The sequence below is a fragment of the Toxotes jaculatrix genome, chromosome 9, assembly GCF_017976425.1.
Source record: "Toxotes jaculatrix isolate fToxJac2 chromosome 9, fToxJac2.pri, whole genome shotgun sequence".
Lineage (NCBI taxonomy): Eukaryota > Metazoa > Chordata > Actinopteri > Toxotidae > Toxotes > Toxotes jaculatrix.
The window spans coordinates 20,262,496-20,279,265 of record NC_054402.1 but is presented as its reverse complement, the minus strand read 5'-3'; the positions used below and the strand labels follow the sequence as shown (position 1 = coordinate 20,279,265).

Here is a 16,770-nt window from a genome sequence, read left to right as displayed (position 1 = left end):
ATAAAAAATACATAGAATAGAATGGGTGTACTGAGAATGATTGTTTTATTCTCAAACTATACACTATGTTACTCATTAAACCTCCAATAAGAGATTTTTGGACACTCGTGAGCAGCAGAAACAAAGTGTTAATAAAACATTAACACACGGTATCCTCGCCTTTTCAGTTGATATAGCGAGCATGTTGGCAAATATTTGCCGTGTCTGGAGAATGTAAGTCCAGTTTACACTATCCTCTAGGTCTGGTTTTCTCTCCACAGCTGCTAAACCATGACAGTTATGCATGTTTGTTATTGTTAACATATATACAAAGGTTTGGTACGCATGCCGCTGGTCTGCTCTTATGGATCGGGTCCAAAGGAAAGGACAAGCAGCCTACATGGTCCTTAAGGTTAGATGACTCTTTAGGTTCATCACTAGAAGCAGCTCCTCACACTTCACACATAATCATTTCAGCCAATGTCACACAGATATTAACTATAACTTATAACTAAACAAATTCCTGTATGATCTGTCATTTGTATTGATTCCTACAGATATAAGCATTTAGATGCACACCAGGGTGATGCACTTCCTCCACTGATAAACAAAATATATGAAGCTCATACTTGACTCATTAAGCTGTATAGCCTATAGGGTGGAGTCAGCCATGTAGGCCTGAAGCTGTAAAGCATGGGATGAGGTCTTAAACAACATGGCAAGTGGAGCATCAAGCAAAATATACAACGGGATTAATCTGGACTACAACAAACAGCCGAGCCTGTACTGTCAGAGAAGCCTTCCACCAGTGATAAATGAGTTGCATCGTTTAGCACAGTCCCATCTAAATGGAGTATTCAAATGTGAGCAGAGAAAGATCTGAGAGGTCTGAGCGTGCTCTCCAAAGTGCTAATGCAGGTTGTGAGGGTGTGGAAGTGTGGACTTCTGTTCAGTTATTCTTAATGGCTTTTAGCATCAACTGTAATCATTTATGACATTCGCTTCCTCTAAAATGACCTTGTACTTGAGCTGTCACCCAACACAGCACTTTACTTCCTCGCTCCCTTTTTGAGACAGCTCACCAATTTCATGCACAAGACCTGATGGCAGAGCTGTAGTTCACACAATATTGGTTTGTTCTTCTGTGTGAGTATCCAGATTGTGTGTGTGGGTAAATTTCCACGTGGCCTTTGTGACAATCCACACTTACAAAGTTGTGCGAGTGCATCAGTGTACTCAATGTTCCCAGGTATACACGTATATGGACCTTAATATGCATATGTCATATGCGATGCAATACAGTGAGAAAGAGAAGCACGATAACACAATGAGTGCGATGCAGCCTTCTACATGTATCAGCTCCCAGTCACATGCATTCATCCATGAGTAAGTGCCTGTACATGACTGTGCTGACTGTTGTTTCTTTGTGTGTGTGAAGAAAACACTATAAGCCTTTATCCACAGGTGTGCACATGAGAGCATTATTCTGTGATGCGTTCATTTCTGAATGTGTGGAAATATGCATCTCCATATTCGCACTTTTGTTGTGCACTCTGCATGCATGTATGGTCGGAGCTAGTAAATATATAACTATGCATGGGGAGCTGCACTGCATTTGGACCAGCAGTCTGTCTGATGCCAGTTTGTCTGTGTGTTTATGCGTTGGTGTGTGTGTGTGCGTGTGTGTGTGTGTGGTGAGAACAGCTGCGATATAGAGCCTGTCGTGGGCGTGAGATAATTAGTGCGGAAGATGATTGTATTATTTGGACGGCCGACCAGCGCCGGAGTTCAAAGTGAAGGGAGGCAGGTGAGCTTGTACGGCCTGCAGCTGCATGTTAAACAACTCAAATGGAATCACAGAAGTCCACAAGGGGGGAGGAAGAGTGTGAGAGAGAAGGGGGAGGAAGGGAAGGTGAGAGGAAAAACAGAAAGAAAATAAGAGTAGCAGGCCAGGAAGGGACGATGGTGAGAAGTCAGTGAGAAAAAAATTAGTGCCAATAAGACTAAATCGTGCAGCGTTTTTGTGTGCAAATTAAACTGCGACCAGTGTTCCCAAACATTTTTCACAAATGTAAGATGAGCTTTGTTTTAAAGCTAGAGAAGTGCCACAGAACCTGGAAAGTGATAGAGTTATCAAGACTATGGGCACACCTTAAGCTTACTATTATGTCTATATTACTATAGTCATCTAATATCTATGTCCTACATAACTAATTTTGCCAAAGGTGCGTTCAGATGCACCAGAAAGAGAAATTTTATGTCTTTGTATTTGTGTGACATTGATTTGCAGTCACTTGCAACAGCGACGGTATATTTGGCATACATGTGGAAACACATGTAGCATGTGTGCATGGGTTTTCTTTAGTGATGGCCACCATGAGCAAGAGCTACTACTGTCATGTAATTGCGCTGGAGGTCCCTTAAGCCCCAGAGATCCTCTCTGTGGATGCATTGTGCTAATTTATCAGTTTTCAAGTTTTTAAACTAGAACAAATGTGTTCTCATCTTGATTCACTTACCTCAATCTGTGTCTATTTGCCTGTTGTGAGATTGTTCCATTGATTTTCTATGCATTTGCGCAAGCTCTGAAATTCTCTTTACGCTGCATCTGAGCACACCTTAGTACAGATCAAGAGTAAAGTCTTGTGTACCTGCTTTGACTGAAAGGTTGGTGTTGGGAAGCAGTACAGCCATCCGCATGATGCATATACAGTAATGGTGCATTAGAACATAAGTTAGATGCATACATCTAGTATAATGGTAGTAGTAAACTTCTCAGTGTGTCTCAAAATAGTGCACAGCAGCTCTGGCTGTTCACTGACACACCATGCAAATATCTACATAATTACAACCATCACAATAATATTCTTATCAAAGTGTTTTGCAGCACTCTGTCTGCTGGGTCCAAATGTCAAGAATATGTTTTGTAACACATCTTTAATACATAGCAGTGACTGACTGCATTTATGTTGAAAAACCAAGGGACTGCTCCGTGACCGTGAGCGCATATGTGATGTGCACTGTACCTGTTCTGGCTGGTTGGCATTGGACAGTGGTATCACCATCCAGATGATGTTGAGGTTGTTTAGGGCAGCGCTGGTGGTGAAAGAGCAGGGCAGGATGGCTGCTTGGCCGCGGGCCACCTGGATACTGCTCTGGGACACCGTCACATCCAGCGCCCGAACACACACTGCAGGAGGAAGGAGGCAGCGATTAGGGTCTTGATACACGGTAGATAAACACATTACAGTAGGTGTAAACAAATAGAGCAGAGCGGGCATCTAAATGCAGAACAAATGCCTCTTGTGCAATCGCTCCTATAAATCTCTGCAGCTTGTAAGAGACAGCTGGATTGTCAGACAGAAGTAGGTCTGCAAATGCAAGTAATAATGAGCAAAACCTCTGCCATTTACACCTAAACGTACAATATTTTTAAAAGCAAAACATCATGTTTAATCTCTCACTGCGTCTTCTCTGCGCTGCCTTTTCATCTTCATGGCAAAACAAACATGATTTTTGAACCAAGCCTCTTTTGAAATGCTCTCAGCAGCTAAACAAACATCTAGACCACACTGTGAAGGATCACATGAAATATGTAATAGTTAAATGGGGAAATGCGATAGGCTGTCTCTTGAGTTATTCATTTCCTAAAACAAGTTGCTTTCTGCTGCTTTCATGGGAACGCAGCCTGTATCAATACATACAAAATGAACACGACAAGTGGGGATAGTAATGGTTATTTTGAGTACAATTTTCTGCTTCCTGTGCGCATAAAGTGTTCTAAGCAACAATGATAGCTTGTTCTCTCGTGCAACAAAGGTCTGCCCGCTCTAAAGAACTAAAGAACCAGGAGCTGTTTTCCTCATCTGGACTCAACTGTCAGCTCTAACAGACCCACAGAGACAAATATGTACATGCTGCATCCTATTTCTAGACCAGCTAAAGACATTACAGTCTAAATTAAGTTAGATCTCCCCCACAAGCATGTATCCATGTCCAAAAACCCCAGTGGGAAGTAATCTTATCTAAACATGGTGAGGAGGAGGATGGCAGTGATATGATTACAGATAATAGATCATGTCCTGTGAATCGTCCTTGTTAGTGATAATGTAAGATGATGATCTTGCCATAAACCAACAGTAGAAACCACCAGCATGTCATTTGTGTAGCATGTAGGAGTCAAGCCGGATGTCAAGTGCTCGCAATCACCACCCTGCACTACAAATTTCAGGGATCATTTCTGCCGAATTTGGGTTTTTGCATTACCACCGTCATATTCTAGCAGACAGACTGCCTGTTGCTCCCTCTCTGTCTATCAGAAACCTGCTGGACTTCCTACGCTTCCCTTCTGCTGGCAGACACCACACGCCCTGCAGGCTCACTGCTGGTACAAAGGAGATAGGCAGCTCTCGAGCCACTCTCCTCAGTTATGGTTTATAAGAGATATATTCAGGAAAATATTCATGTATTCACTGAAAAGATTTCAATTAAAGGCACTGTATATCACTGGAGCGTCAATATATATCACTTACAGTGGTATGATTCATCACTGTAACTCAATTGTTTGAATAATAAGACGGCACATTAAGCAGCATGACAGTCTCCGCAGCACGTACGTCACAATACAGCTAATGAGCGTCCATTACCCCTTATGACATCTATGATCTCCGACCATCATTATAAATACAGTAACAAACTCTTAGGTCACCAATCTAATCTGATCTTCTTCTATCCTTTGTGTACATAATGTTCACTTCCTGCACAGAATCAATCTACTGTATGTTCTTACTGAAGGATTAATAGCAAAGAGGAGGAAGTTCAAACGAAAGGTTACAACCTTAACAGAATGTGTGTTTATTCTTATGACCACATGATAGATTTAGGGAGGAAGAAAGATGGAAGAAGACTGAAAACGCAAGAAAGAAAGAAAGAAAGTAAGAAAGAAAGAATGAAACGTCCTAGAGGAATGAAGATAGAAGGAGCATCTTATCATCTCTAAGCCTCCTCCAAGGCAGCAGTCTCTCAAGCCCACAACAGCTGGAGGGCTCATTTCAAAACACTGGATTAGGGAACCTCTGCGTACAGAGCCTGTAAGCTCCCAAGACCAAAGAAGAACACACACGCACACACGCACACACACACACACACACAGGCATGTACACACACACACAAAATCACAAACAAGCACACAAACACACATGCTACCAAACATATGCACACATATAGTACCACATGCACATATGCGCACATGCCCTCTTGACTCGTAGACACACACATGACATACCACCCACTACCATGCACACACATTCAAACTCATCAGTGTATGGCATCTGTGACATGTATGGTAGCCCTTTAGGGACACATGTAAAAGACAGAGACTTGAACAGCTCAACTGCTCACAAACTAAACTGAGCCATTGCTTGGCATTGCCTCATTATTGCACACACTTCTGCCAAAGCTTTGCTTCAGCTCCTCAGCTCCGCTCATGAAGCATGTCCAGTAAATGGTAAAATGGCAAATGGACTGCAGTTATATAGCATCTTTTTACCTTACCCAGTTTACAAAGTGTTTGGCAATTTTGTCTCTCATTCAGCCATTCCCACTGACACACCACTGGCGATGGTACACACCTGCTTTGTTAGCGTACATACTGTAAAGGGTTTGATGTCAGGGATGAATGGTGAGCCACTCGTCAAATATGGCCACCCAGATATGATATTACAAAGAAAAAGAGCCTGTTTAAATTACATTATCAAATCACCAGCAGAATACAATATGAACAAAGTACTTGGATTTTGGGTAATAGTCTCAAAGACAGGACAGGTTTTAGTACAGTAGCTGTCTTTCTGCCTTCCCTTGTTTTGTTCCTTTCCAACATGTTTCTTTACTATTCTTGCCCAAGGCTGAGTGTAGCACCGAGTTTTGCAGTCTTCTTCTTATCTCCAGGCTGAAGTGCATAGGTGTGATGTAAATGAGCTGTCCATCTCACTGGGGTTTACCATGCAAGTCTCTTCATTTTTCTGTCAACAAGCATCTTGTTCTCTCCTCCTCTCACTTCCAGCCCTGAGCTGCCCCGAGGCACAGCTCGGCAGGACCCAGACCAGCCTGACTGATAGAAATTGCAAAAACTTACTCTGCTGACCATTTACTGCCCACGGTTATGTGTACCTGCAGTTTATAAATGCTGCATTTGTTACACTTCATTACATTACTGAAGGAATTAATAAAACTTTTCATACTGTGGGATGTTACTTCCATAACTTTTACATCCTCTTTTGAGAAAAAAACTTTATGATAATTTAGTCAAGTCATACTGACTCAGCTGTCTATGACATCTGATTAAAATCAAAATATGTTGAATACAGCAACTTTATTTTGGCAATGCCGATCTTATCTTGACAGTGTTCCCAAAACCACCAGGAACACTGTCAAGATAAGATTGGCATTGCCTGTCAGTGATTGGATAACAAACCATGATCTTTACAGGCAGTTGGGAAACTGTTTTATTTCATTAGGTTGTAATGGCATTTTCATTAAAAGGGCTTTTAACCATTGACAATTAATCATAGACTAGAGACAGATGATATGATACTAAGAATTTGGAAGATGACCCTCTGTTTTGTAAGGCGTAGAAAGGACGAAGTAATAGCAAAAGAATGAGGGAGGAAGTAACAAAAGACGTAGCAGAGACAGTAGCAAAGCGTTGGGCAGAGAGTTTAAGCAGTAATAGACAAGGATGAAAAAAGATAGCAAAAGAGAAAGATGCACCATGAGAAGGAAGGGACAGAAAACAAGGAAAGGATGAGAGAAAAGGAGGGGGGGAGTTGTGTTTTCTAGAGAGACCTAATTGATAAAGTCACCCCAGGCAGTGCTAGCAGTGTTTATGGAGTGTAGGAGAGAACCAACAGTGTGGCTATGTTAAAACAGCTCTCTCTCCTCATTCAGGAGCCAAGTGTCAAAACTGCTGTTGATTAATGCATGAGAAAACCATACACCTCAGAGAGCATGGAAATCTGTGTGTGTCTGTGTGTACTTGTGCTTGTACTACTTGTATCTTCGTGAGAGCCAGTTTATGTTATAGACCTTATGGAGTGAGGTCATTTTGGCCAGTTTAGGTTAGGGTTAGGGTAGGGTTTAGGGTTTGGCATTTAGTTGTGATGGTTAAGGTTGTGGTAAGGGGCTAGGGAATGCATCATGTCAATGAGTGCCCTCACAAAGATACAAGTTCAAGTGTGTGTGTGTGTGCTTACTCACTCAGTCAAGTTAAGGTGCAGCCATGATGGGATGGAGAACAAATGCAGGGTGAATACAGTACTTCCACTCTCTCACTCACTCTAACTCTCTGTCTCTTTCTCTCTCTTCCTCACCCATCCACCCACCCACACACACACACGTACATACAGACAATCCCTGCTTGGCAAGTCATTTGCATCCTGTGCTTTTATTCATGTGGCTCTTTTATTCATGGGCTTTACTTTTATTTCAGTTTCAAACAGATGCCCCCTGATGCTGTGATGTGATGAGCCTCTGGCACAGCTTCACTGGGTGGGCTGGGACACACACAGAGACACAGAGACACACACACACGTACACATACATACTGTTTAAGTGAGATGATTGATGATGGTGCTAAAAGTCTGACTTAAGAGAGACAACAGGACACACGTAACATATTTAAAAGTAAAATAAATCTTCTTTTTCTGACACTAAACCAAGTTTCTCCCTCTTTGCAGGCAGCAATGAACGTCTGAATTCTTCAACTTTGACCTCAAATTTACACCAAATTACCATATCTATTATCATATCCATTTCCATATCTATTACCATATCTGTTTTTAGGTTTAAACCTCATTTTCCATGACAATCCTCCAATTTTCACATTTAAGTCAGAAATATCACAGTCGGTCAGTTTCGAGCTTGATATCCACCTTTTGTCAGCTGCATTTTCTCCAAGCGTAAGACCTCTTAAGGAGTGAGAGCAGAAGAGTACGAGGGAGCGATGAGAGATTGAGCAGAAAATCGCATATCTCCCGCTTCAGGCGTGACAGTTGGCAGCTCTGATCACATTTCATGTTTAATCTGCAACCTTTTAGAATTTCTCTTCGGACTTCAATGCCAATTGTGATTGCTTTAGTTCTTTAACCTGCACACTAGAAGTGATTCTACTGCAAGGACAAAAAAATAATGGTACCATGAAATTAAACACAAGCATGAACACATTCTAGACGTGGATTGAAGTGCACCGACACCTGTGCCCACACACAAATGAAGCTGTGTGTCCCACTCTCTTGCAGAAGGCCCAGGGGCTTCATGATGAGCTGTGTTCGTGTATGTAGCGGAGCCTGTGATGTTGCTGTTGCCCGTGAGGCACCAGGGTGAACCAACAAGCGAGCAAAGACATCCGTGTGAAACTCAGGTGGCATAGTTGCGTACCCAGCTGCTCAAGAGCAACTCATCAAGCACCATGCTCAAAGCACTGCTGAGGCAAAAATAAAGTCACAAACCAACTCATTCTTCATCCTCAAAGGTTATTTAATTTCTTAATGTGCTTTGCTAGCTTCAGTGGAGTTTGACCAGGAAATTCTATTGATCCTTTCTTAAAGGCCACATTTGGGCACATTCTGTGCATTTTCCAAAATGTAGATCTATTCCTATAAGCTTGTGAAGCAAGCTATGAAGTCTATCTTTTTGATCTAAAGTTTTTGTTATCTGCCCAGGCTACATCTGATTGCAATAAACCTTTTACTCACTTTCTCTACATAAGCCTGCAAGCCTGCAGGATGCAGCACATCAGAGTAAACTAACTCAACCTTTAGGACAGGCTTGTTTATAACCATAATCCATAGGGGCCACAATATAAAAGGTCCTCATTCATATTTCACAAAGAAGCACATGTTGGTCCTGTCTGCTGTGTACAGAGCACACAAATACTACTCCCAACAGGACCGTGTGAACTAAAGCTGAAAAAAACTCTTCAGCTTCTGCCTGCATGCACTGTCCTAGTTCAAAGGTTGTGCATATTTCATTATATTTGCATGATCAAAACTACTAATGACAATAATGAAAATTATCGAGTCCATGAACTGATATATCAAAGGCTCAGTGCTTCCTCAGGTTATGTTTCCTTCCTTCCCTTCCTGTGCTTTCCTTTCCTTTCCTTTACTATCCTTTCCTCATTTTTTTTTCCCTCCTCAGCCCATCCAGAAAACCCTCATCCAATGAAAGAGCCTTAAAAATCTTTTGCTCATCCTCCCCCTCATCCCTTGCCCTGCCCATCCTAGTTGACCTATTAGTCACATCGGCTAACTCCTGAACAGGACACACTGACTAGCCTACATAGCTTAATACTCTCCTCTAAACTGCACTGAGTCTGACTAGTCCAGCTTACTGTGCTTCTAATGCTCTACTACTATAAACGCAAGGCCTCATAGCCCACATACAAGCCACGGCATGTAGCATCAGTCACTCTGCTTAAAGCCTCGTTTACAAACAGTCTCACAATCATGAATGGAGAGTCTGTCACATTTGTATTTGAACGGACTAGCATTCATTCTCAATTTAGCTAAACCTTAATTAGATTACTCTGCGTTGCATTGGAAAGATATTAAATTTAGAGGGCAGAAATGGATGCTTCAAAGAAACTGTGATTCATGCTCAAGAATACTGGCGGCGTTTTGAGTTGCGACGATAACAAACCAGGTGTTAAAGTTTTTCCACCTCTTATTTTTAATACATAAATGATATACTCTCCTTAGTCTGGTATTTCGCTGTACACAAACAAGCATGCATCACATGAGTAGCAGCACGTCCCCACTGGCTCCTCATGAGACAGCTTGTTTGAGATGATGCAGCTGACTGCCGTAAATTTTCTGCACAATTAGCCTGCCACCCAACACTCAAACATGCAGTATTGTCCAAACTTTGTAGTTAATGCATTTTATAACAAAAAACCCCCACTCTGAGCAATACAGTTTGACTTGTGCAAATATGTACAAGTTAAGCATGTAAGGATGTCAAGTCAAGGATGCAACTGAAATTGTGCAAATATTAGAGTCTGAACAAACATTATTGGAAGTGTTTGATTATTGTTCCCAAAAAGTAGAAAATAAAAATTATTTTGAAACGAATAACACGTAACAAGGAATATTTTCTGAGTCACAAGCCCAAGACTAATTGCTAATGCAAATGAACTGGGGGAAAGTTACTGTGAACAAGCTGACGGGTGATCAACCAAACTAGTGTGCTCGGCTGTTGTGCACTGAGTGAGCAGAAGGTTGAAGTAGGCCACTGCCCTCGTGCACAGATAAGCCTGGGCACTGGAAGACTACTGCTAAAGCAGCAAACAGATGGCTCTGCACATGCAGCCCTGGACACAACTACACAAACACACACACACACACACACACACACAATGACCAAAAACATCAAGTACCAACTTGAGTGGAGTACACTAATCACAAATGTACAGCTCTAATCTAAAACATTGCCCCCATCCTTTTTTGTACTACATACAGCCAAAAAAAAAACAACAAAAAAACAAGGACATGCTGTTTTTCAAATTGCCAGCACATGTTGCCCTGTATGTTGTTTCAAATGACAGCTGAGGAAGCAGACCTGGATTTCCCCAAAGAAATAGACTCCGTTCCCGTCAGCCACCAGCCACCTCACAACCTTCATGCCATCTCTGTGTGTAGTAACTCCGCTCCCTGGCAGACTTGCATGTTTGGCAAACCTGTCACAGTGTCTGCACGTAAATCTAACATCCTGGCAAGCATACTGATCTGCCAGTAAGATGACATGATTGGCAAGGAGCTCTGTTTTGCTATTTGGCAGCTGCCACTCTCAAGTCCCTTTTAACTGGGTGACAATGGCCTGGTTCTGCCAAAGATGTGCAAATGAAGCAGAAAGGTGCACCTTCATGTCTGGTGTGTAGGTATAGATAGCATAGAGGTAAGGTTTAGTAAGGTAAAGGGTGTAAAAATTGCAGCACCCCCACAAAGAAGTGCCTTTAGTTGATGTGGATCAGAGCAACCGGATGAGTCATAAATTGCATTAGGTCTTTTACCATTAAATAAAAGCAAAGAAACCCCAATATAAACTGGTATGGAAATTAAATTTCTCTACAGATGTTGCAGCACTGGGCCCTGAACAGTTGTATTGTGTTTCCATCTCTTTCCTGCATGTCTGCAGGTAAGGCCAGACTCCTGGCACTCTCTACGCTGTCTGCACGGCACAGGTTAACACAAATGCAGTCTAAGCTTCTCAGTCAGCCAGCCAGAGCCACGCAGCATCAGCCAGCTGATAATACTAGAGGACTATTCCTGGAACTAGCATTTAGCCTAAGGTAACCTTGTCTGATGCCCCTTAGTTAGTAATTGGCTTGAAGGCAGAGACTGCTCTCTCTCTCTACATTGACTTACTCCTCTTTGTTCTTTTCTTTGTTTCTTTTCCCACTCATTCTGCCTGGTTTCATCCCTCCCTATCTCTTGCGCTTTCTTCACCCCTCTCTCTTTACCGTAGCTCTCCAAATGAAGACAGTGATTTTAAGCCCACCAACACTGGCCGGGCCACTTGGGAGCAGCAATGGTTCTGCAGGTGATTTGGTCAGTACAGTTCTCCAGCAATAAGGGCCCATTATGATTTATCGTCTGGTTGAGTCCCTGTGTGGCTCACCTTCAGGATGAACCCTCGCTCAACTCAGTGTCACTGATGAGTACTATCAGAGGGAAGCAGAGAGAGAGGCTGAGACTGTGGGGGAATAAAGTACTATACCACAGTAGATTTCAGATATTTTTAATTGGTTTAAGAAAAAGTTTGTAGTTCAGATATTTGATATAGGTTTATTTTGAGCAGATACAAAGTTAAGAGAAGCACTGGCAAAATAGATTTAGTAGGAATAATAAAGCTGGATCTTTACCATTATCTTTCTTTAACCAGTATTTTCAGAAAGGGACGTTCTCTGTTATAGGAGCACCCTGCTGCACACTCACATTGTTGTTCTTGTTGTTGTCTGACCTCAAATCTGACTAAGCTGATTGCATCCTGGATCTGCTGCGGTGATGATACAGTAAGAGTGTTTATAAGGGAGCTATATAGCACAATATATAGTAGCTATACAGCACAGAACAGTGAACAGTGTAAGATGTGAATGGTAGGGAGCTACTGTCTGGCCAAATACACATAAATGTATGATGAATACATACATGAGGTTTTTAGCTGTCAAAAATGATTACTCGGGGCAGTTATATAGATAAGGGTTTTTGTGTGATTATTAAAAATAAATATTTTTCTCAGTTGAGCATAGCCTGCAGTTTCCTACAAAAAAGGCTCTACTTTGAATTTTAAACTAAGAATTAAAACATATTCATACACACACACACACTTTACACGCAAGTGTAGTATCAGTCCCAACAAAGTTGTGCTATATTTGAAAGGACTGCCCGTCACCAGCTGTCTCACACACACACACAACTTTTTTGTCACAAAGGTTTGTGATCTCCCCGTGGACAGCTGCTCTCAGCTGACTCCACCGTGACATACGACCAGCCAAGTGATGCATGTTGTTATTTAGAGAAGAAATAACAACAACTATTGATCCCCTTCAAAAAGCCATTTTCATCTCATTTAAAAATCTTTTTGTTTTCTCTGCTACCTCATTTAGTGACACCATTTATAGATCAGCACAGTCATCTTTTGATTAATTGTTTCAGTTGATCTAGGAATAGAGCAGGGGATGGGCTGACATGGATTTTTCTTTTCTTTTCTTTTTTCAAAATAGACTTTTCCAATTTCCGTTTTCTGTAAATAAGCACTTGGGATGAATAGTGCACTGACATATGGATGGCATTTTGTAGCGGCAAATACCCACATAAGCAAAGTCATTTTAAAACTCAGATTATATTATACTGTTTCATTACATGACTGACAATGCATGAGCATTTCCAATAATAGCTAAGCTCAGCCTCCCCCTTGCATCACAAAATGATTTTGCATGTAATCCTATTTATACCCTTTGTTACTGGAAGCATTAATGTATGATATTATGTCAGAGCTGATACCACCAAATTGGAATGCCCATATATGGACATCAAACAACATCAGTGACATTTAAGAACACACCATACACCGGTCATTATTGAACTGCTTCGTTCGGCTTTGATTTCTGTCTCAACCAGCTCTGATGTACTTCTACTAATCAGATGTAAATAATAAGCTGAAGTACATTTGAAATGGTAATTTGGGAAAAACTCAAAACAGTGCTTCAGCTTGAAGAGTTTTGGTCTTATTTGCACGAACCCTTTGATGTGAGCTTGTGCATAGGTGTTGACCAGCATGGTGATGCTTTCTAACTTATTCTGCTTGTGGATGTTTGATGTAGGTCAAACGCTGGCTCAGCAAACACTGGGAACCAGCCTACATTCTTATTCTGCACACTGGTCAAATTTACATGCCATTTCATTCAGAGGAAACTTTGCTGTACTGTAACACACACATACACGAGGACACACACACCTCCATCGCTCTTCTACTATTCAGCAAAAAACGTCTCAAAAAAAAAAAAAAATCAACACAAACACGCTGAGTCGGCGCTCTTCAGGCAAAGAGGGCTCTTTCCCAGACAGCAAAGAAACGAAGAAGTCAAAAGCACAAAACTAGGATCACTGAGGGGAAGTTTTCTCAGTGATCAGTCAAAACCAGCTCTCTGAACAGCTGTACACTTATACCTAAAATGTCTGAGTTGTAAATGGTGTATCAGACATGTAATTATTATGCCACCTCCTTCACTTTTCTGACATCCTGTTGACCTATAAACATCACAAATGTAATGTTTTTTTCTTTTGTTTGTATGTTTTAGGGCTAATCTTTGATATATGCATGGGTTTCCATGTTACTTTTTTGCTTTTATGCATAGATGGTTAACTATGTACATTACAACTGGAATCACAGCTTCAAGATAGAAACACAGCATTGCTACTCACTGACTATAAAACGCACAATAACATTTTTTATTGAGGCACTCATTGACTTTAATATAAAGTCCCTTTGAGATCTGAGAAGTTCCTCATTGTAGCTCTTGTCACTCCTGCAGCCAGTGTGGCTGCACTTTGGGAGTTAGATAATGCTGTTGTCAGTCAGTGACCTCTTCCTCGGTAACAGGCGCTGTGTAAGCCACTGTGTGTGTGTGTGTGTGTTTGTGTGTATGTGTGTGTGCTCGCATGTGTGTGTGTATGCATGTGCTTGATGGAGCAGAGCCCCAAAGCCGAGCACATCTGCTCCGGACGCCCCTGGCACTGCCATATGGCTGGCAAACACGCCTCCTATCCTCCTCCACAAAGAGAGAGTTTGCAATGAAAAGAGAAAATGAGTGAAAATGAGTGTGTGTATGAAAAAAGGGAAAAAAGCGTGAGAGACAGCGCAAGGGAAGGAAGGCAGAAGAGAGTAACAGCTGATGAATGAGGAGCCGCACGTGCTGCCCATTAGGCATAGCGGACAACTCCACTCCACCTCCAAACACACTAATGTTTTAAACACCCCGACACGACTGCATTCCTCTATCCACACCAGACTGGGCTCAAATACTGATTACATAACAGTTTACTTCTTAGCAACAATCTTTACCTGACAAAGGTAGTAAATGAGAGGGTGCCATTTTATCAAGTCAAGCATTATATTGATGTGAGCTCCATGATTTCCTGGCTAAGGGATGCATGTACAATGGGCAAATAAGAAAATAAGGTTTTATGAAGCCTTAACAAAACTCAGGGGATAAACTGTAGCTTAAAACAAGCATAGTCACCTTTTTGCAGTGATATTCCCCCAAAATCTTTTGAATATGCCACTCAAACACCTGTGGAGTTTAAAGGCAGGTTGTTGGCTTCTTCACTGACAGCAGAGCCTTTGGTCATCATGGATTCATTGCAGTCATGATGGTGGTTTCAAACCATCTCAAACCACTCCTGAGGCATAACACACTGTTCCACTGTCTATCCATATCTCATAAAGAGGCATCTTCACTGGCTTGTGCACATTAGAGGACATCCTACCCATGAGCTCTTTGCTGGCAAATGAAAATAAACACCTGGTGAATGTATATGTGTCCACCTCCATCAGTATCTACCCACACCATCCCAATTCCAAGAGACTGTAGAACCTTAGGCAAACAGCCAGTCAAGACTGGGAGGAAAAAACGGGTAGAATAGCAAGAAAAAAATCCTTTGCATCCAATTCATATTCTTTGCTTTGTTACCACTGGAAACTACCATCCTTCCACCTCCTCTGAAGACCATGTGAACCACACATGTCAGACCATATCACATAGAACTTCAGCACGAACAGTTCAAGCTCTTCATTTTGCTTTTTAACATTTCAAAGGCCAGAGCATGTACTGAAGTTTAGGCCTTGCTTATATCTGGCATGTGAATCTTTTTGAGCACGATGTACAGTATCAGAGGAACCAGGCATTGCTTTAAACTCCTTCTTCCTGCCCTCCTCCTCTCGACTATCTCCTCTTATCTTCTCCAGTTCCTTCCTTTTCTTCCCTTCCTCCTCTCCTACATTCCCTCCTCTTCTCTCTTCTCCTTCGCTGCCTGAGGCTTTTCATGAAGGCTGCGTTAATATGAGGAAATCAATACCTTCACTACGTCGGCTGTCGAGGTTCAGGTCAGAGACTTGGTTGTTGGGGATGGGGTGGAGGTGTGTGCTTGTGTGTGCGAGGAAGGGAGGGGGGTATATGTTGCTCGATAAACGCAAGCTCATTGATCTTTTCTGCACATCTCTATGTGTGCGAAGGTCCACAGAGACTCCTCAGGGCCTGACTGACAGGCAGTGAGCCGGTTCTGGGCCTCAGAGACAGACTGTTTGTGTGTGTGTGTGCGAGTGTCCATGTTTGTGTGTAAGTGTGGTCATGTGAGTCTTGTATACAAACTGTATGAGAGCCTTGTTAAATTAGCATTGGTGGGAGAAGTACTTTACTTACATAAAAGCACCAAGACAACAGTGTAATAAGTCCTTCAACATGTTACTTCCTGTAAGTAAAAATGCAGCAGCATCAGCAAAACGTTTTTAAAGTACTGTTTATTATATAGTGGAATTGCTGCTGTCTGTGATATAGTATCATACTTTAGATTATTACAGATGCATTAATGTTTAAGTTGCATTTTCACTGTGTCATTTGATAAATTGTACATTTGTTGGGTAATATGCACCACTAAAGCCCAATGTCACTGTCCAGTGGAAACAATGCATCATCTAAATGTCAACTTTTCGTGAGCTACGACAAATAGGCTTGTTTTCCACTTTCTGACTCTTGGGGGTTTTTTTTGTTTTTGTTTTATTTTTTTAATTTATCTTCATAATTACTAAAACTGGAAATATGTGGTTTTCACCAGACAGTGACAAAAATAAAAAGATGAGGGCCTTATAGTGACTCCTGTATTGTTACCTAATCCTGGAGCCCTGTCTTTAAGAAGGAACCTGTGTCTTACATTAATTTGTATGTCAAATTTTAATCTGCAACAATTAAAAATAATAACTGCAGTTGTCGGATAAATGGACTAAAAAGTACAATATATTCCATTATGATGTCAATGAATAGAAGTAAAGAGTAAATGCACTACATTTATGTAGTGGCTTCATTCAAAGCGTTTTACAATTTTCCTTTTCCTGACCATCAGTGTGGCACATGGTTAACTGCCAACCCTGAGATTAGTGGACAACCCACTACTCTATATCTGAAAGCATTGCAACTGAATAAATGTGCTTAGTTACATTCCACAACTCTATATTGGGAAG

General features: G+C 41.6%; 1 protein-coding gene across 1 annotated transcript in view; it reads right to left on the bottom strand.

Moving 5' to 3' along the window:
* igsf11 (immunoglobulin superfamily member 11) overlaps positions 1 to 16,770 on the bottom strand; it is a 94,668-nt gene that overhangs the window by 13,365 nt on the left and 64,533 nt on the right. The window contains exon 3 of the mRNA XM_041047369.1: positions 3,006 to 3,169. Within this exon, the coding sequence (XP_040903303.1) occupies positions 3,006 to 3,169 (164 nt within the window). The remainder of the gene's footprint in view (positions 1 to 3,005; positions 3,170 to 16,770) is intronic.